Source organism: Aspergillus mulundensis, assembly GCF_003369625.1.
Source record: "Aspergillus mulundensis strain DSM 5745 chromosome Unknown scaffold_0, whole genome shotgun sequence".
Taxonomy (NCBI): Eukaryota; Fungi; Ascomycota; class Eurotiomycetes; order Eurotiales; family Aspergillaceae; genus Aspergillus; species Aspergillus mulundensis.
The window spans coordinates 3,882,996-3,909,508 of record NW_020797888.1 but is presented as its reverse complement, the minus strand read 5'-3'; the positions used below and the strand labels follow the sequence as shown (position 1 = coordinate 3,909,508).

General features: G+C 34.6%; 5 protein-coding genes across 5 annotated transcripts; 1 reads left to right on the top strand and 4 right to left on the bottom strand.

The window, feature by feature from the left end:
• Nucleotides 1–34: 34 nt before the first annotated feature.
• Nucleotides 35–1,867, bottom strand: DSM5745_01022 (uncharacterized protein; the record flags this gene model as incomplete). Its single annotated transcript, XM_026743038.1, has 1 exon — nucleotides 35–1,867. The coding sequence occupies one exon, from the start codon at nucleotides 1,865–1,867 to the stop codon at nucleotides 35–37; it is 1,833 nt and encodes a 610-aa protein (XP_026608883.1).
• A 12,861-nt stretch (nucleotides 1,868–14,728) lies between these two features.
• DSM5745_01021 (FAD-dependent oxidoreductase) lies at nucleotides 14,729–16,399 on the bottom strand (the record flags this gene model as incomplete). The annotated part of the gene is made up of 1 exon (XM_026743037.1): nucleotides 14,729–16,399. One exon carries the CDS (start codon nucleotides 16,397–16,399, stop codon nucleotides 14,729–14,731), a length of 1,671 nt encoding a protein of 556 aa, XP_026608882.1.
• Nucleotides 16,400–17,611: 1,212 nt separating this feature from the next.
• Nucleotides 17,612–18,067, bottom strand: DSM5745_01020 (uncharacterized protein; the record flags this gene model as incomplete). The annotated part of the gene is made up of 2 exons (XM_026743036.1): nucleotides 17,612–17,816; nucleotides 17,889–18,067. The coding sequence occupies 2 exons, from the start codon at nucleotides 18,065–18,067 to the stop codon at nucleotides 17,612–17,614; spliced, it is 384 nt and encodes a 127-aa protein (XP_026608881.1).
• Nucleotides 18,068–19,560: 1,493 nt separating this feature from the next.
• DSM5745_01019 (phosphotransferase family protein) lies at nucleotides 19,561–21,331 on the top strand (the record flags this gene model as incomplete). The annotated part of the gene is made up of 3 exons (XM_026743035.1): nucleotides 19,561–19,579; nucleotides 19,639–20,370; nucleotides 20,418–21,331. 3 exons carry the CDS (start codon nucleotides 19,561–19,563, stop codon nucleotides 21,329–21,331), a joined length of 1,665 nt encoding a protein of 554 aa, XP_026608880.1.
• Nucleotides 21,332–22,379: 1,048 nt separating this feature from the next.
• On the bottom strand, nucleotides 22,380–22,999 carry DSM5745_01018 (uncharacterized protein; the record flags this gene model as incomplete). Its single annotated transcript, XM_026743034.1, has 2 exons — nucleotides 22,380–22,891; nucleotides 22,921–22,999. The coding sequence occupies 2 exons, from the start codon at nucleotides 22,997–22,999 to the stop codon at nucleotides 22,380–22,382; spliced, it is 591 nt and encodes a 196-aa protein (XP_026608879.1).
• Nucleotides 23,000–26,513: the final 3,514 nt, after the last annotated feature.

The window sequence follows — 26,513 nt, the reverse complement described above, 5'->3', positions numbered from 1 at the left end:
CCTCCTTTATATCAACTATGTACCATAAAACGATCTAGTTATTATAATACCTCAAAACCTCCCTCGTAACAACCTTGGCAAAATACTCCGTACTCCCCAAGTAACTCCCATCCAACCGCCACGCAATCACCCCATCCGGCCTCACAAGCAGCGCCTCATCCGCCTCCAACCCCAATCCCTCCCACGCCCCATGCACATCCCTCCAACACTCCAACCCGCCCTTCAAAATCTCCACATCCACCTCGTCCACCTCCCTCTTAAACCCGCTCCAGCGCCGGTCCTTCGCAAGCAGCACGAGCTTATCAGTCCGAATCAACTTCCGGCTCGACCGCGTGAACTCCCGCCTCCTCACCCAGAAATGCGGCAGGTGGTGCCCTTCCTCCGGGAAGACGTGGTACCGGTGCACGTCGAAGCTGTTTTCGTTTACCTGGGCGCCGTGGCTCACGGACGTGATGTCCGTCTCGTAGAACCACCCGCCCTCCGTCCCGGGGGCGTGGAGCCCTCTATCAAGAACGCCCTGCGCGTCCAGGACAGCCTGTCTCCGCTGCGCGTGGAGAGGATGCGAAGGCTCAAAGTACGCGTTCAACGACGCCACGTTCTCCTCCACAGTCTGGGCCGGGTATACACCCAGCGCTCTGTCCATAGCGCTTACGCCTGCATGGCGCCGCCAATCCGACACACAGTCCCCCGCGACACGCAGCGCAATCGGCCTCCGCTCCGCCTCGTACGTCGACAGCAGGTTGTTCGGCAGCGTATGCTGCATCTGCCCGGGGTTTCGGAGCGTCAGCGCCAGTTTCCACGCGAGATTCTGCACGTCTTGGAAGGTCGTGTTTGCGCCTATGCTTCCGCTTCCGGTCCCGCTTCCGCCTCCCGGCGCATCGGGGATGCGGTGCGCTGAGGCCCCGACTAGGAAGATCCGGCCTTGGGCGCTGTGGTAGTGGTCTGCGACGAGCGGGGAGACGCGCTTGTGTGTTGTGCGTAGTGGTCGCATGCGGGACAGGAGCGAGGGTGGGAGGTCCAGCGTGCGAACGAGGCGGTGCAGGATCTCGTTACTGTCGGGCTTTGGGGCGTGAGGGTGGACTGCCCAGCTGAGCAGCCACTCCTCGGCATCGGGGTTAGCACAGGGATACGGACCCAGCTGGGTGAGGGTTCCGCTCGCGCCTCGGGCTGGGTCAATGAAGGACGCTACCAGGACGTTCGGGTCGTGGACGAGGCTGAGCGGGGCGCGGAAATGCACGGAGACGAGGTCGATCTCCATGATGTCCTCCTCGCCGGACATGGACATGGCTATCCCCAGCGCGGGAGCAATACGTGCGCCATCTGCTTCTGCTTCTGCGGCGATGGCGTATGAAGCGCGGCACGTGCGGATCTCTCCAGCTGCTGCATCTGGATTCATGCTATCGCCATGCCGCACCGTAACAGTGACGCCCTCCGCATCCTCCCCCAGCGCCAAAACCTCCGCAGAACAAATCCCCGTCGGATTCAACTCGCGCGCCCGCTGCAGCAGGATCCCCTCCAGCTGGGCCTGCGAAAGATGCGCCGTGCGGCACGGGCTGTAGTATGCGTACTCCTCTTCGTAGATCCCCCCGCCCAACGCGTCCCGCGTGAAGATCTCGCGTCCGTTCGCGCCTAAGTTGGTGTACCATGCTACCTTTGTGCGGGAGGGTGGCGCGGCCGCTGCTAGCACGGCGTCCTCGAGCTTGAGGGCGCGGAGGATTTCCATGGTGCGGAAGTTGAGAGTTATGAGGGCGGGTTCTGGGGCTCCACCTGGGCGTTGGTCGAACAGGGTGTGTGGGATTTTGTAGGTGGATAGGTAGATCGATGTGAGCAGGGCTGTTGGGCCGCCGCCGATGATTATGATGGACATTGTGGAATAGTCTACCTGGTAAGAAGTGATGGGTAGAAAATGGTTGCGAGGTTGGAATCAGAATGTCGGTGGAAATTTCTTTTGAGACAATAGGTTTCCTCACTAGGGTTGCTTACATGATATGCTTGATATTCATGCAAACCCCCTGACCCCATAAAAAAGAGAAAATCTCCGTGAGAAAAAACATCAAGGCTGTGGGGTGCGTTGCCAAAGTCCATCTGCCTACCTAAATCCCGAGAAATACTCCTTACAGCCCTACATACCTACCTAGGTACAAGCCTCTTGCAACAGCGCGCTAGCGCTGTTGGAAAGGGGCTTGCTTAAGTTAGATGTAACTAAAATTTACTGCGTGCTATGCTTACCTTAAGGCTTAATTTTTAAGTTATTTAATTTTTATAGTTAGGTTTTTATTAAGTTACTTAGTATACTAGGGGCTTGAAGGGGACTACTATAAGTATATTAAAAATTAAAATATAAAGTAAAAATAATAACTTTTTAAAGCCGCACGCACACTATATTAAATATTACTAAAAAAAGTTTATATAAACTAACTATTAATATTAAAACACCCGCACTAAATTAATTTTGTTATTATATTAATTTTATTATTAGTAATAAAATAACCTATTAAATACTAAAGATACTAACCAAGTAAACTATATCCTAATTAAACTAATAGTAACTAGCGTAAAAAAGCTGTTAGTAATACTTATAACTAAGCTGTTAGTAATGCCTATAGCTAACTATATAGTATTATTATAGTTAAAAGTAAATATTACCTTATTAACTATTACTTTTAAGTTTTTTTATTTTTTTTATTACCCTAAGCCCTGCCTGTATTCTTGCTAGTTAATTTCACGGAAGTTTTTATAAGCTATTTATTAATATTAAACTTAAAAAAATTAAAAAAACTTAAAAATATAAATTTATTTAAAAATAATTTATTAAATTTTTTTTTAAGCTTTTTAACTTTAACACCGCGGAGCTAGAGGCTTAAAAGGGTAAGGTTTTAAAGGGGGATTTTTAAAAAGATTCCAGGAGCGTAATACCTAAAAAAAACTTTTTTTTTTTTATTTAGCCCTTAAATATAAAAGGGTTAAAAATAATAAAGGACTAGGTAGTATTACCTTTATTTATAAAAACTAGTATTAATATTAACTTAAAAGTATTATAATTAGTATTTTTTATACCTATAATACTTTTAATATTATTCTTACTTATAGGTATTTTTTTATGCCCGGGCCTATAACTAAAAAGGTTAATAAAAGTTACTAAGGTAGCCTTTCCTAGCCTGCGGCGGTGTTTAATTAAATAATTTAAAATTAAAGGGCCAGGGGTAATAAAAGTAGTATTATAAAAAATAAATAATTAAGCTATTATTTTAATAAAAAGATAAAAAATATAATTTACCTAGTAAAAATTATATAATATACTTAAAACCTAGGCCATAGCACCAGGGGTTATAAAAAATAAATTATATAAATAATTAAACCTAGCTATACTATATATAACCTAAAAGGTAGTATAATTAATAATTAGGGAGCTATAATTATAAACCATAACTTTTATAAATAAAATATGGTTCCCCTTTTAGTTAGCTATTTTTTTAATATAGGTATTAATAAAAAAGATAAAAAAAAACACTATTAGCAGGATAAAATTATTATATAGGTTATTAATAGGGGAACTGCTTATCTTAAAAAAAAGCTAAATATTAATATTATTTAAAATATATATTATATAACTATAAAATATAAAAAACTTATAGTATTAAGGCATTAGCCCAGATTATTAAAAAAAATAATTATTATTAATATTATTAATTATAAAAAGCTACCCCTGGTAAATAGCCATAGTATTATTCTTAAAAAATAATTTAAACTAGTTATAGTAGGTAATTATTATAAGAATTTTTAAAAAAATTAAATTTAAAAAAAGCTTGGGTTTCACGCCTTTTAATTTATAACTTAACTTTAAGCGCCCACTATTATTACTAAAAATAAAGTTAATTATAATTAAGCTACTAATAAAAGCGTGGGTATTAAAAGGCGCTTTAGGTCCGCTTATATTAAAGTATTAAAAAAAAAAAAAATAAAAAAAATAAAATTAAAAAAAGTTAATAAATTTAAAAAAAAATGCCCGGGGGAAAGGCAGGTATATATAAAAAAATTTATTTAAAAATTTTTTATATAAATTTATATAGCACCTTTAAATAAACTATATTATTTATTAGCCATGCCTTTATATTACCCTTAACTAATAAAATAGTAATATTATTAGCCAAGGTTAACTAAAAAAGTGCCATATAAAATTAACTATGGGTAAAAACTAAAAAATAAAAGTTAATTTTTATATAGTTTAAAAACTACCCCTGTAATTTATTAATTATTATAGTATATATAAGCTAAACTAAAAATTAAACCTAGGTAAGTATAAATAAAAACTTACCCTTTATAAAAAATAGTTACAAGCATAAAAGCAGGACTTTATTATTTTTATACTAGCTACTTTTTATAGTATTTTAGTATTTTAGGCACCTTTGGCTAATTTAGGTTATAATTAGCCAAGTTTTATTATATAAACTATTAAAAAAATTATAATTTTATGTTAATAATACTAGGGAGCTAGGTTTTAGGTACAGGTTTTTTATTAAAAGGCTTAAAAATTAAAAACTATATAGGAATTCTAGGGTATACTTTTTATTAATAGTTTCCCTAGTGCTGTTATAATAATTTAAAAAAAATAGGTAAATAGCAGTTTTAGGAATAATAAATAAAAGCTTAAAGTTAAAAATATTTATATTTATATTAAAAGGTGTTAGGATTGTATAATTAATAAATATGTTAATATATAACTTATAGTATACTACTTAATTTTAGCGTGGTATTAATAAGGCACTAAGCTTAAATAAAAAGTACATTCTGGATATAAAAAGTGCTAGATTTAAGGTTATATGCAAAAAGTTAAAAATTTATATAAAATTATGCATAATAATATTATAGTTTAGTAAATATAACTACTACGCTAAAAAATAATTATTTTTATATAAATTTTAAAGGCGCATGTTTTTAGTAAAAGTAATAACCTTAATATTATTTTAAATAGCTATATACTAAATATATACACCTATAATTATAAATTAATTTCCACGCGGTATAACTAGCAGGATTTATTAAAAGTTACTACCTAAGATAATAAAAATACTATTAAAAGGGATATTATATATAATTATATTTTTAATACTATAAATATCCCGCAGTATATAGTTAATAGTATTAAAAATATACTTATTTATTATTAAGGTTTTATTTTAAATAATTAAAAATATTTTTTATAAAAGTCTAGCAAGGGCACTTTTTTAATAAATATTATAAAATAAGTTTTTCTTAGTTAAAACTAGGATATAAAATTATTTATAAATAGTATAGCTACCAGGCAGTAGCAGCGCTGTAATACTAGTAAAGGCTATATATAAAATAATTTAATTAAAAAAATAAAAGTACTTGGCCAAGGCCTTATATAAATAAGTCTTACTTATTAAAGGTTAATATATATATTAATAAAATATAAATTAATATACTAGTACCACTAGGGCCATAAAAAAAAAGCATGCTAAGCTTAGTATAGTTATAACCATCTTTTTAATTTAATTAAAAGTTACTTTTTACTTATTATTAAAATTTACATACTTTGTTTTAAAGTCCCAACGCATGTTACTAATATTATAAGCAGTTTTTTATTAAATCTTATGGTTATTAAACTTTTTAAGGTTTTTTTAAAATAGGATAGGCTCTAGTAGCCTAAAATTACTTAAGGTTTTTTTATAAATAGCTAACGCGTGGCTAATATACTATAAGCTAAAGTCTAGGTTTAAATTATTTTTTAAAGGGTTATAAAAAACTTTATTAAAACTATAGGCCTAATGCTAGATTAACCAGGGCAGGTTATTATAAATAAAATAATTATAATTATTTTAAATAGCCCTAGCATAGTCACGGGAAAGTAGCACCTTTATTATTATAATAGTAAATATCCCATGCAGTGCTTTACTAGTTATAAAGATAATTATTTTTTAAAAATAATTTAGTTACTCCTAGTCTTGTATTAAAATCCCCTAGGCATAGTAAGCCTTTTAAAAAAAATTATATAATTAGTTATTTATAATATAAAAATTTTTAAAGCTTTTAGCCCTAGTAATTATTATTAAAAGGTATTAAATATAGTATACCTTATTATTTAAGGGTAATAAATAATAAACTTAACTAAATATTTCCTAGGCCTTCCTGGGCTTTTAATACTTTTTATTTTAAGTAAAATAAAAGGGAAACTTTAGGTATATATACTACCTAGCGCTAGGATTAGCAGGGTTATAGTTATAAATAAAGTACTTTAATAAATATAATATATTATTTTATAATATGTTTTTTAGCTTTGCTATATTATTTACTTAATTATTAAAAATTATAAAGTATTTTTTAAGTAAATAAATAACCAAGGCCATAACCAGGGGCTTTATTTTATTAACTAGGTACTTTATTAATTTTTAGGCTACCTTTAAAATACCTATATACTAATTATTTACATACTTTATAATCTTATTAAAGCTTATTTTTATGGTTATTTAGTTAACTTTTTTATAAAAATATTTATATAAATAATAAATAGCCTTAATACTATTATATATTTTAATATTAATATAGGCCTAATACTTTTAGCTTAGGTAGGGGTTATATAATACTACCTACTTATTACTAATATATATTTTTTTTCCCTTTTTTATTAAATAATTAATTTTAATCTTGTATTAATTTAAATCCTGGTACTAGTAGCTAAAATAGCTATTATTTATAATATAGGTTTTATTATAAAACTTCTTAAAAAAATACTTAAAGTATTTACTATTATTATTTATATATAAGGCTTTTAGGTCATGTTTATTACAGGGTATATATATTATAATAAAAATAATAATATTATATAGCTATATACTATATTTACTATTTTTATTTAAAATTTTTACTAAAGTAATCTTATTTAAAACCTTAGGTATTAAAAACTAATTTTTATTTAATAACTAAACTAAGATATAGGCATAAAATAAACCATGTTTTTAAAACTTAATAATATAAACATGGGCGTAGGTTTTCCTAAAAATACTATTTTTAAAAATCTCCCTTAGCAGGATATAAAGCTTAAGCCTAAATATATAAGCTATTAAGTTAAAATAATTAAAATATTTTTAAATAATTTTATTAATATTTATTATTTTTATAAGCTTATTCTAAATCTCTTGCCACCGGGGGTTTACTATAAAGGTAATAAATAATATTAGCCTGTTATACTTTACTATAATAATAAAAAAGTTTTAGTAATACTTTTACTTATATTAGTTATATTTAATAAAGGTAGTAAGTAAAATAACCTACTTATTAAGGGCCCTTAAATAGCCCTTTATATAAAAATTTTTTATTAATTATTTAACACGCGAATAGCTAGACCTAAGTATTATTTTCTAGTTAAAATAAGAAAAGTTAAGATTTTACTATTTAAAAATAATATAAAGGTTATAAAAAAGTTATTAAAACAGGCCTGCCACGCGCTAAAATAGGTTAAATAAATTAAGCTAAGTATAAAAATAAAACCACGCCTATATTTAGTTAGTAAGGTTAATATTTTATACTATAATACTAAATTATATAGTAGCACCCTTATAAAACTATAAACTATAGTAAAAGCTAACACCCCTATTTAGCTATAATAATATAAAATAAAATAAAAAATAAAAAAAATAATCCTAGTATATTTTTATAAGGTATTATTTACCCTTTTACTTAATTAGGGCTATTTTATTTTTAAAATCACGGGGAACTTTATTATATAGTATATTATTATTAACTAGTATAAACTTTAGGTAAAAATAGTATTTTTAGTAGTTTAAATAATAGCAAGGGCCGTGAAAGTCCAGAATAAAAATAGTATACTTATACTTTAAAAAAATTATATTAAATATTTTACTACCCTTTTTATTTTTAATTAAGCGCAGCAAGGTGTTAATATAAAGTTTAAATAAGTTAGTTAACTTTAGTAAATTAGCTGCCTTTATAAAAAATTTATAAAGGGGGTTAGTTTGCTAAAAAAGTATTTAAGCTATGTAATAATTACCTTACATGGGTTTTAAGCTAAAAATTATACTAGGTGTAGATTTTAAAAGTAGTATTTAATAAAATTATATAAAGGCTAGTATAAAGGGGTTAGGAACCTACCTATAAAGTTAGTAAAAAAATAAATAAGTAAAAATATATATATATACCACGTAATAGCCTAATTTAGTAATATATTTATTTTTTAATTTTATATACCTATTACTAGTTTACTACTAAAAAATTTAAGCCCTTTTTACTATTTATTAATATTATTATTATAACCAAGTTTAAGGTATTAATATGCTGGCAAAAGCTATTAATAATAAGTATATTATAGCTAAATAGCTTTGCAAGCCACTTATTAAATAAAGGTTAGGTAAGTTATAGGTTAATATTATTATTATTATAATACTTTTTTTAGGTTATTTTACTAAATTTTATACAGCTTTTTAGGTCCTAAAATAGTGTATAATAATTTAAATATTATATATTTATATAACCTAGTACTAAGTCTAAAAGGTCCCCAGGGTAAAAATTAAATATTATTAAAATTAAGTTATTTTAGGTATATTACTTTTTATAATAGTATTTACTATACTTATATAACCTAAAATTAATTAATAATAAGTTATAGCATGTAATATAGGCACGGCAAGCATTTATAAAAGGTATAAATATTAAAATTAATAGCTAATATAGTACTAGGCTATTAATAACTTAATTTATATATTATAAGGCATAATATTTTAAGCACCTAGTATAGCAGGCTTTATATAAAGGCATGCGGGTATTATAAAAATACCTTAAAACTTTAGTATAAACTTAACTAAAACGCTGGGGAGGAATAAACTCTAAAAGTAATATATAAAATTAAATATATAGCTAATAGTTAAAAAGTAAGAAAACTTACCTAGTAAATTATTATAACTAATATTAATATTATTATTAGCTAGGATAGTAGCTAGGGTAACTAGCTAGGCTAGCTTAAAAAAAGTAATAGGTATAAGGGTTAGGGTAAGTAGGTAATCTAGGTTATAGTTAAATATAACGCTAGGGCTAATACCTAGGGTATATAAGTATAATATAACTAGGTTACCCAGGGTTAAAGCTAATATTAAAAATAAATAATACCTAGTTCCTAGGGAAGGTAATATTAAGTTATTAATAATTAAAATACTAGGGGTAGTTACCGCGGCTTTATTATAGTAATTTATATACTTAGTATAGTAATACTAAATTAAAAAGCCTATAATACATGTAATATAAAATTAATACTTACCTAGCTACCTAGGGTAATTAGGATTATTTAAATTAATTTTATAAAAGTTATAGCATAGGCTTTACATAAAAGTATTATACTTACTTAAAATATACTAGCTATATTAGCTATAATAAGTAATAAGTACCTAGTAATAATAAAAATAAAAAAATATTATTATAAAAGATTATAATCCGCAGGAGATTATAATTATAACTAAAATTTAAAAAAAAAATAATTTTTAGTATAAATAAAAAAAAGGGGAGCAGGTATATATAGTTCTTAAAAAAAATCTTAAAAAAATATTATAGTATGTACCAAAAAGGCTATATTATATTAAAAAATAGTACTTAAAGCTATATAAATAAGCCATGTAATTAATAATTAAAAAAAAAAACTATACTAGCCTAATTAAAACTAAATTAAAAAATAGTTTACCTAGGAAAACCAAGCATAAAAACTAATAATAAGGGGTTATTATATTACTAGCTATTATTAAGATCCCAGGAGGTAGTTATATATTAATATATAATAGCCTTAATTAAAAAAATATTAAGCAAGCGCTAAACCTATTAAAATACTAGAATTTATGCCTGGTAAAGTTAAATTTAACCTATATATTTAAAATATAATAATAGTATAATATATATTTTAATTATAGTTAGTAGCTACTAAAATAACTTAAGCATGCTAAGTTATGTAATATATAATTTTACCCCTAGCCTAGAAAACTAACCTTTTTAATAATTATAAAGCTTTTTATTCTAGTAATATACTACCTATTTTTTTTACTTACTTATATTAGTATATATAGCTACCAAACCTCTTACACTATATTTTTTTTTATTATTTATTATAGCTTATTACTACCAAGGTTAGGGAGCCACGGCTGGTCCCTTAAGTACCACTAACCTTAATATAAATACTTATAATACTATTATAAATAACCTTTAATTTAACTTACTAAATACTATTAATTATATTTATTATATTAAGCATTATTAGCATTAAAAACCTTGTTTAATTAGCTAAAAATAATACTTATATAAAATTAATAACCTTACTGGCTATTACGCCCTATAAGTTAATATTAATAATAAAATAGCTATACTATAATAATTTACTAGGCTTTTTTTTACTCTTATCCTACCTACTAATTAAACCATCCTTCTAGCTATTATTTATAATATTATTAGCACTTTTATTTTTTATATTTACTTTTACCGCACTACCACTATTTTATAATTATTATTTAATAATATTAACCCTTACCTAAAATATATTATTTATAATACGCCGGGCCCAGCCCAAGTTTATAACTACTTAATATTATAAAATTATTTATTAAAAATTTAAAAAAAAAGGCTTAAATATAATTTATTTAATAAAATATTTAGCTAACCATGGGGCCCTTTTAAGTTAGTATTAGTTTTTTATTATATAGGTTATTAAAGGGCTACTAAATAACACCTATTTTATTAAAACCTAGTTAAGTCTTTTAAAAAATAATAAAATATTATTATTAATATTAGCGTGCTATGCCGGGTATATAAAAAGCTATTAAAAAATTATTTAGGTAGTATTTATGTTTTATTTTAGGTAGTAAAATATATAATAAAAAAATAAAATATATATATAAGGGCTGCGTGATAAGTAAAACAGGATTTATTTAAATTTAAAAATTAGCTTAATAAATTAATAAAATATAAATATTATAAAAAATTATTTATGCCCTGCCTTTCTTTTTTTTTTTAAATATTTAAAGCATGTTATATACAGCCAGCATAATAATTAAATTATTATTTAATATTAAAAGTAGCTAGGGTGTAATAAATTAAAGCTTAAGTATATAATAAAAATATATATTAAAGTATACTAATTATTTATAAAATATTAAAATATAATTACCCACCTAAAAATTCTAGTAATCCCTAGGGTAACTACTATTATATAATACTTAATAAACTAGGCATAGCTTATAGCCTTAAGCCTATTCTTATTAACCTAGTAATTAAAGTCTAGCCTAGCCATGTATTAAAAACCTTTATTTTTATTATTAATTAACCTAAGCCCACCTAAACACACCTGGTTACTATTATTCCTTATAAAATTATTAAGTATAAAGCACTAAAAAGTGCTTAAAAAGTAGCCTTAGCGCTATAGTAAGTTTATTTATTTTTTAATACTTTTTAATTTTAAATTTTTTATAATAAAAAGCTTAAATATTAGCAAGAATATATAGTTTAAGTATTTTTTACCTATTTAACTTATTAATACATAAATACCCTAACCCTTGGCAAGTAAGTTATAAAAAAAAAATAGGAATAGGCTAGTTAAAAGCCCGGGTAATAAAGCTTATTAAGCCTGGTAATATATTTATAAATACTATTATTTTACTAAAAATATATTATAAATAATATAAATTAGGGGGCAGGCCAAGGCAGTACTTTTTAATAATATAATATTAAATAAGTAAATTTATTAAAATTATTATATTACTTTATTAAACTTTATACTATATTTTTATTACTTTTAGGGGTTTAATACTATTATTAAGGGGCTAGCCCCCTTTATAAAGCTATAACTTTAGTGCCTAGTGTATAAAAAGCCTTTAAAAAATAGGAAAACTATGGTTAGGGCAGGCGTGGTAAGGTCTTTTTAGGTTTTATATAAATAAATACTTAAAAATAGTTAAAAAATTAAATAAGATAAAGTGGCTAAGGTAAATACACTAGTAGTATTAAAAGGCTTAAATAAATATAAAAGTAGTAAATATAGCTATAATTAAAAATAAAAGCTAAAGTTTATATAATATATTATTTTTAAGGCTATTTATGTTATAGGGTAACCCTAATATTAATTAAAAATTATATTATATAATAAAAAATAGTAATAATATAGTTAGTTAATTTAGTTTTATTTTTAATATTAATAAAATTACTAAATTAATCCTAGCACAAGTGCTTTTTTTTTATTTTTTACTACCTAAGTATAATATATACTATCCCTTGCATCCCTAAATTTACCCCCTAGCGTAGTAACTATTTATTTTTAGTATATTTTATTATAAGCCCATTTTAGCACTAATTAATACTATACTAAGTAAAATAAGGTAGCTAACTTACTTATAGCCTAACTTATATTAATTTAGGGTATAATACCTTTTATAAAAAGTAGGAAATATTTTAAAATTATACTTAATTTTTTAAACTATTATACTTAGCGTATAAACTTATAAAATAGGGATATAACTTATAGGTTAAAGACTAAAGGGCTATAAATAAGTAAATTAAGTAAGTAAATAATAGTAGGTAGCTAAATATAGGTTATTAATATTTTAGTAACTTTAATATTAGTAAACTTACTAGCACCAAGTACTTAATAATTTTAAGGGGTATACTTATTTAGCTAGCTTTTATAATTATTATTAAAAACAGGCAGGCATACCCCTAGGTATTTAATAATTTTAATAGGATTTACCTTATAGGTAGCATAGTTTTATATTTAAAGACTAGATTTTTAGTAAATACTATTAATAGGGTAGTTAGGTTAGCTTACTTTTATTAAAATACTATTTTAGGCCAGGTTTTTAGTAGTAAAAAGTATGCTAAAGTTTAACTTAAGGATTTTACCTAAAACCTAAATTATTACTACCGGGGACCTATAAAACTTTATTATTATTTAAGTAATATTTAGCGCGCGAGGCCTGTAGCAGGCATAAAAGTATTATTAAAATTAAGATTATTAAAGTTAGGATTATTAAAGTTACTAGGTAGGGTATTTTTAGCTTTTAAGTTAAAAAAGGAATTAAGAAAATACTTTTTTAAAAGTAAATATAAAATATTTAAGAAAAGCAGGATACTCCCAGGTATAAAAGTATTATTAAAGTTAAAATTATTAAAGTTAGGATTATTAAGGTTACTAAGTAGGGTATTTCTAGCTTCTAAGTTAAAAAAAAAATTAAAAAATACTTTTTTAAGGGCGGACGTAAAATATTTAAAAAAAGTAAAATATTTTATAGGCTTATACTTGCATTTTATAATAATAGTAATAATAATATTTAATACCCTAGGGATTACTAATTTAAAATATATTAATTATAAAGCTACCTAAAATAGTAACCACTTACGCGTAGGGGCCCAAAGGCCATAAGCAGGTAAATTAAATAGGTAAATTAAGCAGGTAAACAGGTATAAGCCTATATTAAAACCCAGGCCTTTATAAAAAAACTTTTAGAATTATAACTTTGCGTAGTTATTACTTTTTTAATAATATATTTAAAAAATAAAGTATAAATAGGTACTACTTATAGCACCCTAGGTTATAAATAACCTTATTAATATTATATTTTATACCTGGTTAGCCTATTCTAGTTTTAACCTAAAAAATAGTAGCTATAATTAAATTAAATTTTATGGCTACCCCCCCATGCTATAATATATTAAAATATTTAAATTATACCTAGTATAATATTATATATATAAAATTATTAAAAACCCTAGCTTTTTTAATATTACTTAGTAAGCTAACCTAGGAGTATTATAGGTAATATAAAAAAATATAAAAATTAAAAATAAAAGGCTATTAAAACACAGGGACTAATTAAGATAGTTACTTTTAATATTACTTAAAAGGTGTATTTATAAAGGGCTTTTTAATATTACTTAATAAGCTAACCTTAATAGGGCCACGGGTAATATAAAAGCATATAAAAATATTAAATATTAAAGGCTAATAGTATATAATTACTACCTAATATAAATATTTTTAGTATTACTTAAAAGGCCTACTAGTAAAAAAACTACCTAAAATAGTATATTAAGTATAAAAATAGGAATATATAAGGGGTAGTAATAATAATTTAGTAACTAGGTATATTATTTTTTATATATAGTATTTTAACTATTTACTTTTATATTTTTACTAACCCCTTAATAATAGGAAATGTGGGTGTAAATATTTAAGTATATAAAAGTTATTTTAAAAGGCCTAGTTTATATAAGGTAAAGGTAGTAATAAAAAAAACCTTATATAAACTAGGCCTGTAAATTTACCTATTTTATATTTATAAAAATTAATTAAAACTAAATTTTAACTAGGTATTAAGTAATATTTAAAAAGTATAAAGTGCTAATTTTAAGCTTTAAGGTACTAAAATTAAAAAAGTTATATAAATATAAAAAAAAAAGTAAAGTATTAATAAATACTAAGTATAGTTAAACCTAGGAAACCACACAAGGTATATATACTAAATATATAAGTATTAAAATAAATATATATATTTAAAAGGCGTATAAAAAGAAGTAATAAAAGCTAGTAAAATTAATATATATTTTATTAGGGTGCGGGAAAAGGTGGTAAACTACAGTTAAATCAAGAACTATATAACTATAAAAACGGAGCTAAGCATATACAGTGGGTGATAATACCTCCAACTGCACCAACTATACCTCCCATGCCCTAAGTTATAACCGCCAAATCCCCCCTCGCCGGGCCCTGCACACACATGCCCTCGCCACTAAACCGACTCCCATGCACCGGACAATCCCAGCTCTTCTCCGTCCCATTCCAGCACACAACCCCCTTCATATGCGGACACACCGCGCTCAGCCGATGCACCCCCCCTTCGCTATCCCTATACACCGCAACCGGCTTCCCCTTGCCCTTCCCCTTCCCGCTCTCATGCAGCACACCCCCCGCCCCAGGCGCTATATCCTCGATATCAGACACATCACTCCGCACCCAGCGCTTATACTGCGCATTCACATTGGCATCATGCCGCAGCATCCCCGTCAGGCTCTTCCGGATACTATGCATCCGCCGCGGGTTGTACAGCACAGCCCAGGGATTCTCGCGCCCCTCGATCTCGTCTGCTATCACTTTGCCTGCCAGCACGCCGTGCGTGAGCCCGTTGCCGCTGTCGCCGGTGACCACGTACGTATGCTGACTCCCCTGGTTTCTCCCGATGAAGGCCATGGCGTCCAGCGGCTCGAGGATCTGGCCGCTCCACGCGAAGTCGGTTTTACCGGCTGATGGAACGCGCGCTCGTGTCCATTTCTCGAGCTCCCCGAATCGGTCGCGCTTGTCTTCTTGGCCTACTTTGTGGTCGCACCCGCCGATCACGAGGTAGTCGTCTGCGTCGTCGCAGGGTGTTATGCGGGTGTATTTGTATGGCGTGGCTGTGTCGTAGATTAGACAGTCTTCGACGGACCCCTTGGGGATCCGCATTGCGATGCAGTACGTTCGGTAGTAGGCCATCTCGGCTACGATGGAGAGTTTCTGCAGCGGGATGTTGGTGGCTTCGATCACTGTGCCTGTGAAGACGGTATACCCGCGGTCTGTGGCGAGTTTCACGCCCCCTTGGCTATGGAGGTGGAGGTGGCTGCTCTTCTCGTCGATCTCTGTCACGCGCGTGTTGACGAAACACTCGAATTGGGGCTGTTCTTTTAGCCAGCCCAGTACGGCGGACAGGTACCTCGTCGGATGGAACGTCGCCTGTGAGTGGAAGACCACGCCGTCGGTCGCTCCCATTCCCACTCCATCCCAGCCCTTAATCCTCAGCCCCTCCACAAACTCCGCATCCACGCCGGCTTCCCTCGCAGCTTGCACTTCCTTCCTCAGCTGCGCAATCTCCTCCCCGTACCCGCGTTCATTCGCCGGTACATGCGGAACCCGATACGCATTCAACCCCCGCACATCGCACCCCATCCCATCAATCCCAAGCTCCTGGGCTATGTTCTCAACCCGTGCAATCGCCCACGCGTGACTCTCCGCCGCGAGGCTCGCGCCCTCTTTCCCGTGTTTCGACGCGATATGGATATACCCGTCATCCACTGCGCTCGAGAGATGCCCGCTTGTCCGCCCGGACTCGCCGGAGAGGATATGCCGCGCTTCGAGGAGGGTGACGGGGTGCCCGCGCGTGATGAGCTCGTAGGCTGTGTGGATTCCGGCGATGCCGGCGCCGATTATGGTGATTCCGGAAGGGGAGGTGATGTTTTTGTTTAATGAGGGGAAGGACGGGTATGAATTGGGTGGGTGCGTGTGTGTCCAGACGGGGGAGGTGAGGCCGGATGTTTGGAGGAAGTGCTTGTGGGTTTGGATTGGGGCGTCTAGGGAGGGGTGGTGTGACATCGTGGTGAGTGGGTGTCTCTGGTTGTTGGAGACTGCTGGTTGCTGGCGGCGGATGTGGCTTAGAACTGTATAGGTCGGGTATGATGGTAGTGACTCGAGGGCTGGTGGGATGAAGGGGTACCCAGCTGGAGGGCACGCATCACTCACGGCAGCACAGACGGGGTGTCAACGATCTGAGCCGAAAGGCTGGAGAGCGGGAGATTAAACATGTTGGGTTTCTCGGTGAGGGCCGAGCTGAGCGAGGTCTTACGTTGCATGTTTGGATTTGCTGGTGTTGGCAGGGGTGTTGGTGGTGCTCGGGGTCATGATGACGTGGTTGAATCTTGCGAAAAGGAAAACGGCTACAGAGATGTAGGTAGTACATAGCGAATTGGAAGGTCGATGCTTTTTCACGTACGACTCTTGGTATATTATCTTTCCAAGGTTATTCATTATCAAGAAATTTATAGACGATTGATGCGGAGCTAATATCGACACCCGATGATCGAAGGGTCTGGGGTGGCGGATCTCAATGACAGATGCGGGGAAGACTGGACCAAAGGTTGTTCCTGATTATAATCAGGTCCAATTAGCTTTGCTTTGTTAGAGAGTTCAGTTGCTCTTTTTATTGCCTCTGGTTGGCGGATCAAACGAAACCATCCAATTTGAGAGATCGAGGTCCTGTCCAATACAACAACGCGAGCGAGATGAAGTTACGGTATATATTGTGAGTGGCCTAGCAATAGTATAATGGGGTTCATGCAATGCTGATTTAATACTCTTATGCACAGCAGCGAGTGGTGTACTCTACCTAATGGTAAAGACTAAACATGCAGGGTTAGGAACCGGTAGATTATCAAAGTGATAATCAATCAGGTCGGGTGAGATAATATATATTGCAAAGGTACAATGTTTTTCATGAGTAGTTGCAAGGAATAAATATATGATTTATTTATAATTGTTTGTTACGATAACTGAGCACAACCCCAACTTTCTATTTCAGCCTCAATCTAACTTCAAGTCCGCCGCACACTCCCATTACATACCCTATGCCAGAATTCCATCTGTCCAGTGTCAGAAATGAGCGCAGTATCGAGTTCCTTTGCAGATAAGGTTGCTTTTCTCTCTGCTGTTGCATACTACTCTATAAGTTGCCAACAGCCCATATCAATGGTTTCGCAAGTCGATAAAGTATCTATACAGTACACCTCAACAGGACCAATCGCCCTATATCTACACATACCAATCCCAAATCAGCGCCGCACCAGCCACAACAGCCATAGCAGCCTCGAACCCCGCAACCCTGGTCCAATTCCCGCCATTCCGATGCATAACCCAAGCAGCCAGCAGCCGTGACGGCACAGACGAGACCATGATAGCTGTGTGTCGCTGGTAGCTGGAGATGAGGTAGTATGTCCCCAGAGCGAGAGAAGTCAGGCTAATGGGCGTAGGATTAGCAATCAACGTACAGAGTACCTAAGGTTTGTGGGAATGGAATGCGGGTGCCCACCCAATACATTGCACAGCGCCCTCGGGCGTCCCGGTTAACGAAGAGCCCTCGAACGTGGCTACGGACGATGGGTAGAGAATGCTGTAGAATGCATTTCCCAGCAGGAAGACGCCTTGGGTGGCGAAGACGGTGCTCGAGACGCCGCCCATGCGGAGGCCGATGGTCGTTGGGGAAGACATGATTAGGGGCTAATTTGTTGGAGGAGAGGGAGCTATGGAAGGTGAGCTGCAATATTCAAGGCTCGAAGTTGGGGACGCTTACCATATGTAGTCCAGGGTGCTTTCCAGGTTCAGACGATTTATAAACATGAAGGGGGCTGGTAGGGCGATCCGGTTTTCTCCGACTTCTGTCAAGTGACTCACCTCTGAGGCTACCCGGCCCCTCGGTGAGATATTTGCACCATGATCCTAACATCGGGACTGAGCTTACAGCATTGTGTTTGTAATTGCGGATGAAGTTCGCTACCATAAGGTGGCGGATCGAGAAGGTCCCTCCTCAGACAGAACCACCCTCAAAAAGAACAATACACCCGTTTCTGTTGGCAAGCTTATAGAGCTAAAAATTAATGAATCAACCAATCATTGGCCGGTTGGTGTAGTTGGTTATCACGTATCGTTAACACCTATTGTTAAACCCGATAAGGTCGCCGGATCGAGCCCGGCACTGGTCATTTTTTGTTCATGGACTGTGGATCATAGGTACCATCCATGGCCATATTTGTTCCGTTGGTTCAGCATTCTCTTTTTGTTTCGGGCTACGAACTCTGTTTGGTTTAGGAGGAATCCATTCTCGTAGCCTCCTAGGACAAGTATTATAGCGTCTAGCTGCCTTTGTAGGCTTTGCAAGGCATGAATCACCATCTGGAAGGGGGTTAATGCCACCCGAGAATCACGTTTGTTTGGAGCCCTATGCCATGGAAAACGGGCCTCAGCCTTCACAGTTAGTATGTCTATTTAGGTAGTATGTTGCCCGTACCTATCATCACCTCCAGTAGAGGTTTGAACAATATTCATGAAAATAAACGTATCCCGGTCTTCATCCTCTATTTCCTAGTCTGGCAATCACAAGGTTGGAGGGCACAAATAACATCAACTTTGCTTCCACGCCGTATCCTAAGTCACTTAGGCCTGACTCCTATACCACATTAATCCGGGTATTATCATTCAAATATGAGTTGTAGCATATTTCCATCGCCGCAAGATTGTTATTCAAGTCAAGAACGCAAGATGCATATTTTTTTACGTCTCCCCCAGAGCAAGAACTACAAGAGCTGGAAATTATACCTTGTAACCCCATAGTTACGGTACCGTATTTTTGACCCATCCATACCGTATGGTTTGCCTCGTCACGTGGGGGCCATACCGTATCACCTTCCCCTTGTCCTGCCACCTAACATCATCATTGGCATCCCCTGGATTGCTTTTCCTCTTCCTTCTCCCCGCTTGGATCTCTGTGTCCTGATGTCTGTGATATTGCGTGCTCCTAGACTTCTGGGAGGTTAATTTGATCAAGACATTGCTTTATACGGTTATACCCGCGCGAAATGGGCCGATCCCCACCCGTGCGTCCTTGGTTCTACACTCACAGTATAATACCAAGTCCGAAACAGCATTGCCGCTTGATTTCAAAAGCTCCATCCTTTTCCACATATCACTGTACGGGGGGCATTGATATGGGCTCCTCTCAGATAAGTAAGCAAGCCCGTTGGAGCACAATGCATCCTGTCACTGATCATGACAATTCGTATCAGACTGGAATGCCAACGATGAATTCTTCAAGTTCACACGTGGTCGCTTCATTGTCAATGAGGTGGAGAATCTTCGAAAGCGGGAGATCAGATTCGACATGAATAGCCTTGCAAGGGTCGCAGCAGACTCGGTGGGAGCTGCTCGATGCACTGCTATCAAGAAGTACCCGGATGGCATGTACAACAAAGCATTCCTCATGTCCATGGACGATGGCCAAGAAGTTGTCGCCAAGGTTCCCAATCCGAACGCTGGCGTTCCACACTTTACTACTGCCAGTGAAGTCGCTACAATGGACTTCGTAGGTTCCTTCTGCCCTCCACCAACACCGATCTCGCTAACATGTCTGATTTGGGAGGCCAGAAAGGTTCTGGGTACACCGGCACCCCGTGTATACACATGGAACTCACATGCCGAATCGCACTCCGTAGGCGCTGAGTTTATCATCATGGAGAAAGCTCAAGGTGTTCCGCTGTCCCAAGTCTGGGACACGATGACACTGCAGCAGAAACTCCGGGTGCTTCTTGCCATGACGCGCCTCCAGAAGCAATGGCTGAGCGTTTCATTCTCTCACTACGGTAGCCTGTATTACACGAAAGACGTACAGCCACCAGCAGGGAGCCACTTCGTCAAGGATGGCATGGCTGTGAAAGATTCGGAGTTTGCCATTGGCCCGGCTACCGGTCGGGACTGGTGTGATGCAGGCCGATCAAGCTTGGACGTCGAGAAAGGGCCATGTATGTTGCTTCGTGTCCTTTTTGTCCACCCGCTGATAAGTCTACAGGGACTTCTCTCACACAGTATCTACAAGCAGTCGGTGCACGAGAGAGGAAGGCAATCCAGTCCCTACAACCCCCCAAAACAACCGCCTTGCTCTGCGGCCCAAAGCTATACCAACCAAACAAGGAAAACAAACTCACTGCGTTAACATGGTACTCCCAGATCCTCGATGCCCTCATCCCAACCAATCCAGCCATTACCAAACCCTCCCTCTGGCATAACGACTTACACGACGACAACATCTTCGTAGACCCGCAACATCCCGAAAATATTACGGGCATCATCGACTGGCAGTCCTGCCACATCTCGCCCCTCTTCACCCATAATCCTGATCCAGCCTTCCTGGCCTGGGACGGCCTCGAGCCCGAGACGCTTGACCTGGCACCACGGCCAGCCCTCTCAGGTCTTTCGGCCGCAGAACGCTCCGCAGCTGTGCAGGAGTATACGCTGCAAAACGTGTTTATCGGGTGGCGGAAACTCATGGCCGCCAAGAACGCTGAGCTCTACCGTGTTGTTGAATTTCGAAAGACGCCAGCGTACGGACTGCTCTTCCTTGCGCACCGGGTCTTCGAGTACGGCGAGGCGCACTTCCAGTCGCTTCTCGTTGACCTGAAGGATACTTGGGCGGATCTTCCAGCCATTAGCGGCACCAGCAACACCGCATTTCCGTTTGACTTTTCCGAAGCAGATATCGAGCGAATTAAGCGCGATAGTGATGGGGCAGTGGCGGGAACCGAGCTCATTGCGCAGGTTAAGGAGCATCTGGGCGATTTGTGGCCGGATAAGGGGTTTATCGAGCATGAGTGTTACGATGAGTGCAGAGCTGCTCTGCGCGAAGTTAAAGATATGATATTGGATCAGTTGGCTGAGAGTGATGAGGAGAGGGCTGAGTATAAGCGGCATTGGCCTTTTGATTGATTCTTTACATATTGTATTGACGGGGTGCATGATTGATCAATGGGGTGCCTGCGTACCTATAGCATTTAGTGGGACGACTGTTGTACTGGATCTAACGGACTACATCTCTGCAAACCACGTTGGTCTCGAAGCTGTTAAAACTGGCTCTAGGGCCATATTCGTCTGGCTATGTTACGCTACAGATTTGATTATTATAGCTACTACACTGCTTCCATGCTACAGTCATTACAAGAAATAATGTGTCGGGACTGTATAATTTTCAAATGTGAGCTGGATCGGGTCGTTGGGTCTGCGAATCATGGACTTCACTTTGTGGGTCCGATCACACCAAATTAGGGCATCCTTCACCATGAATATACTGTACCAAAAACATCAGACACGATCTCCTGTTGGTTCAGTGCTTTCGCAAGCGCAAACATACTAAACCTCGGTGATTCCTGGTGTTGCGACCGCGGGACGTATAGTCAGTCTTGAGGTTTATAGGGTGTATCAATCAACCTTACCACAGATTCTACCCTCGATGCCTTGGATCATTTTGATATCTATCTTACCTCTCTGTATCTTGTATCTAGCATACATATTCTATTATCCAGAAAACACATATGTGCTACACATCACTGCATCAGAATTATAAAGACAAAAAAAAAAAGAAAGAATACGACCGATATGGGACTCGAACCCACAATCTTGGCTTCGCTAGCAAGCTAGGAGCGTTTACTCGTAGCTATTACGGTACTGTACCATACCTAGGAGAGCCACGCCTTACCATTAGGCCAACCGGCCATGGGTGGGCCGAATTTTCCCGGCCGCCACTTGTCTAGGCACATGCCAAGTCACTGAATATCAGATGAACTAAAGCAAGCTGTCTTACTATAAGGCAGCCCTAGCTTGGTGATCCTCTATGAAAGTGATAAGTTGATAACACTGCGGCGTGACCCATCTGCACTCGAGCAAATCCGATTCCCGTCTCGGATTACGGTAGGGCTAAAGAAGTCGGTAGACTGCGTGCGGTCTCCGGCTTCATCGACCAGGCCTGCACCAACGCCATTCAGACACAGACACGATAGCCACGCCTTGCCGTACCCAAGCCGCAATACTGTCTTTCTTCTGCGCCATCGCAGCAGCGGACTCCCTTTTCTCCGAACGCAGACCGTCGACACGCCATGCGTGGCACTGCAGCATACCTCCATATCCGACGGGCGTCATATTCGGCTGGACGCTGCGACTCATGTATCTGCAGCTTGCGAATGCGGATACCATTCATTCCGCCGGGATGATCAGCTGCAACCCTCTGCACATGATCGATGAAAGCGGCTTCCTTGTGCATCTGCAGCAGGGGTGAAGGAGCGGGAGGCGATGGGGCTTGGCGTGGATAGTTCGGATGAGCATTGTCGGGCCCTGGGATTGGCAATGGCACTGGGACTGCGCCCCGATTACAGTAGCGACGGACGAGTTGGCCCGGAGCTCGGAGGTGAGGCCTGAGCAGCGCCGCTCGGAACCCTTTGTGGAGTTTGCCGAGTCTGTGGGTGTTATACTGGGCTTTCTGGCCTTTGGCGCGGGCTTCGGTGATTAGTATTACAGGCTTGCACGGTTGCTTGGGTCAAAAAGATTGGACTTGGGCTTAGGCTTAGGCTTAGGACCGCCGTATAGCGGAGGCGCATACCACATAGTCACGCCGGGCTACGAAAAAAGAAACCTGGAGCAAGGTCCAGGAGACAAGTCATGACCAGTGCCGGGCTCGATCCGGCGACCTTATCGGTGTTAACGATACGTGATAACCAACTACACCAACCGGCCAGTGGATTCTGGGTCTGGAGCGTGATGGGTATATAGAGAGCGCGGTGGAATCGCTAGTCTTGGAAAAATTGGTAGACGAAAATTAGGGTTTACGGGCGGGACGGCCTGGTGGTTCAGCCAATGGTGGCGGGTGAAAGAGAGTTGGGGGCGGAGCGGCCCCACTCCCCTGCGTCCGCCAGGGTATTTGTATACTGCCGACACATTTAGTGTTGGAATGAGTTTTAGTGCCTCACGTGCTTGTGTAATTAAGCTATTTTAATTTATATAGTAAATAATATATAAATATAAATAAAGGCCTTTAGGGTACACTTACTTAAAAATTATTAAGTTTATATTAAGGTATAAGTATATTAATTTATATAAGCTTTTTTATATAAATTAATATACCCGTACCTTATTAGCAAATTTAATAATAAAAATTTTTAAAAACTTATTTTTAAAGTTATTTTAAGGCGTAGTAAATATATTTTTTAATTATAAATTAATATTAAAGGCTATTAACGCGCTAGTACCTAGTTTTTTATAAAAAATAATATATAAATTAAAGTACTTATATTTATAAAGCTATTTAAAGGCCTTTTTATATAATACTTAGTTAAAAATAAAATTATTAATATATTAGTAAGGCTATTAACATGCTAGTACTTGGCTTTTTATAAAAAATTATATATAAATTAAAGTACCTATATTTATAAAGCTATTTAAAGGTTTATTTATATAATATTTAGCTAAAAATAAGGCTATTAACATGCTAGCAAGGCTATTAACATGCTAGTACTTAGCTTTTTATAAAAAATTATATATAAATTAAAGTACCTATATTTATAAAGCTATTTAGAGGTCTATCCGCGTGGTGTTTGGCTAGGAATAAGGCCATCAACGCGTTGGCAAGGCCGTCAGCGCGTTGGTGAGGCCGTTGACGTGCTGGTACTCGGTTTTCTATAGAAAAACGCATACAAATCAATGTACCTGTATTTGCGAAACTATTCAGAGGTCTATTAGCATAGAATTTGGCTTGGTACTAAGGTGGAGGGCTTACCTGGCTGGGGTGTGTATAGAAATACGTGCCTGGTTTTGTTGTGGCTGTAAGACCGACAAGTCTCGGAGATCTCTACTAACAATGAAGATATTGACAAAGAAATCTAATTAATAAAAATAAAGTATTCTAAACCCCGCTGGATAACACTAAAAAAGTTACTTAAAAATTTAAAAAAAAGGCTAGTTTTAAGGCTATTTTTATAAACCTTTAAGCTACGCTTAAGCTATTCCTAACTAAAAAGTAAATATAGGTTTAAATACTTTACGCATGGGTTCTTACTCTAGCTTATATTTAAGACTTATTTTAGCCTTGCCTAATTAGTAACCAAGACCCTAAATATTAATAATTTAGTTAAGTTATATAGCCTAATATAGTAATAAGGTATGCCAAGCCTTAGCAGCCTAAAGCTAAAGCTTAGGCGCTAACTTTAAATTAATAATAAATTAGCTCTAGTAATATTAAATAAAAAGATATTAATTTTAATAATTTTTTTTTTTTAATTAAAGGGTTGTCCGCGACCCACTGCTAAATTAAAAAAAAATAATAATAAAATACTATTATTATTATTAATATTAATACTAAATATAGCTTTATTATTACTATTTTTAATCTTATTAAAGTATTATTTAATATATTAAATTTAGTGTTTTATTTTTATTATTTATAGCGCTTTAAATAAAATATAATATTTATTTATAATTAAAAGGGGAAAGGCGGCGCTTTAATAATGCTTGGTATAAAAGTATAAATTATAACATAGTTTATAGTTTTATAAATTCCTAAACTTATTAAACTTTTTATTAAATAAAAAGTTATTTTTTTTTTATTATAATTAAAAAAAAGCCCTTTCGGGCGCTACCCTGGCTTTTTAATAAGTAAAAAAAAAGCGCCTTACTATAACTATAATAATTTAAAATATTCCTGCCTCCGCCTCTTAAACTTTTATAGTAGTATGGTTATAAAACCCCTTTAATATAATATTTTTATTAATTTTAAAAGCCCTTGGTGTTCCTAATTTTTTTTTAGTATTTATTTTTTATTAAGTTTAAAAACTTTAATTTTAATTAGTTTTTAGGCGGTAACTAGTATAACTTATATTTAATAAGCGCCTTTAAAATATATAGCAAGGTTATAAGTAATAATTTAATAAGTTTTTCTTATTTTAATAGCTACTAACTAGTGGCGCTTTACTAGCACTTTATTAAATATACTAACTTTTAATTTTATAATAACTATTTTATTATTTAATTATAGCCCCCATGCCTTTTAGCTTACCTTTTTTTACTTTATTTTATATTATGCTAGCTATTACTATTATTAATACCCTTGCTATAAGTTTTATATTACCACCCTTTTAGGCTTTTTTTTTAGCCTCTAGCCTTTTTTTTTTATAAGTATACCCTGTTTTTAACTAGTTTAATAATAAAATAGCTTTAATATAAATATTAGTTAATAAAAAATAGGTTTGCTTATAGTGTGCAAAGTATATTTAAGTATATAAAAATAATAAATTAATTAATAATTTTAATAACTATATTTATCTAGCCCCCGGGTGTAATTACTTTTATTATATTTATAATAAGGGTACTTGCCTCCCCTTGTTATTTTATATAAAAAAAAATATTATCTTTTTATAATAAATAAACCTTAGTAATTATAATAAATACCTTTATTATTAAAACGCGTTTACTTACTAGGTTAAACTAATAATAAAGGCCTATTAAAAAAAATAAGCCCTAAGGTCCGTGTAATAAAGGTTTTAGCTTTAGTTATTTAGGAGCTTATTTAATTTTTTTAGCTTATTATTAAATAGCCCCTAGCCTATTTTAATAATAGCTGGGATAGCTACTAGTTTATTAATATTTTTTTTTTAAAAAATAAGCCTGTCACGCCTTTTTTTTAAAAAATACTAGGTATAAAAAAAGAATACCTAAAAAGGCCCCTGCTCCTACTCCTAATATTAAATAGTGGTTTTTTATTATAGCCTTGCCGYGTAGTTAGTTATTATTTTTTTTTTTTTAAAAAAAAATAAAAGATTTTTTTTTTTAATACTTTAACTTTAATATAAATATAGTTTTTTATTTTAAATTATAATTTAAAATAAGTTTTAATATTAAGCCAGCGGTAATCTAGCTATAATTTATTAAATTTTAAAATTTTATAAAAAAATAAAAAAGGTAATTACTTTACTTATAACCTTAGGTATAATTTTAAAATTTTATAAAATAAAAAATCTTATACCCCTTTTTAAAGCTATAGGTAACTAGTAATAATTAAATAATAGTTTAATAATTTTTTAATAATGCTAGCGGTTTATTAAACCTTAAAACCTAGTAAAAAAAAAAA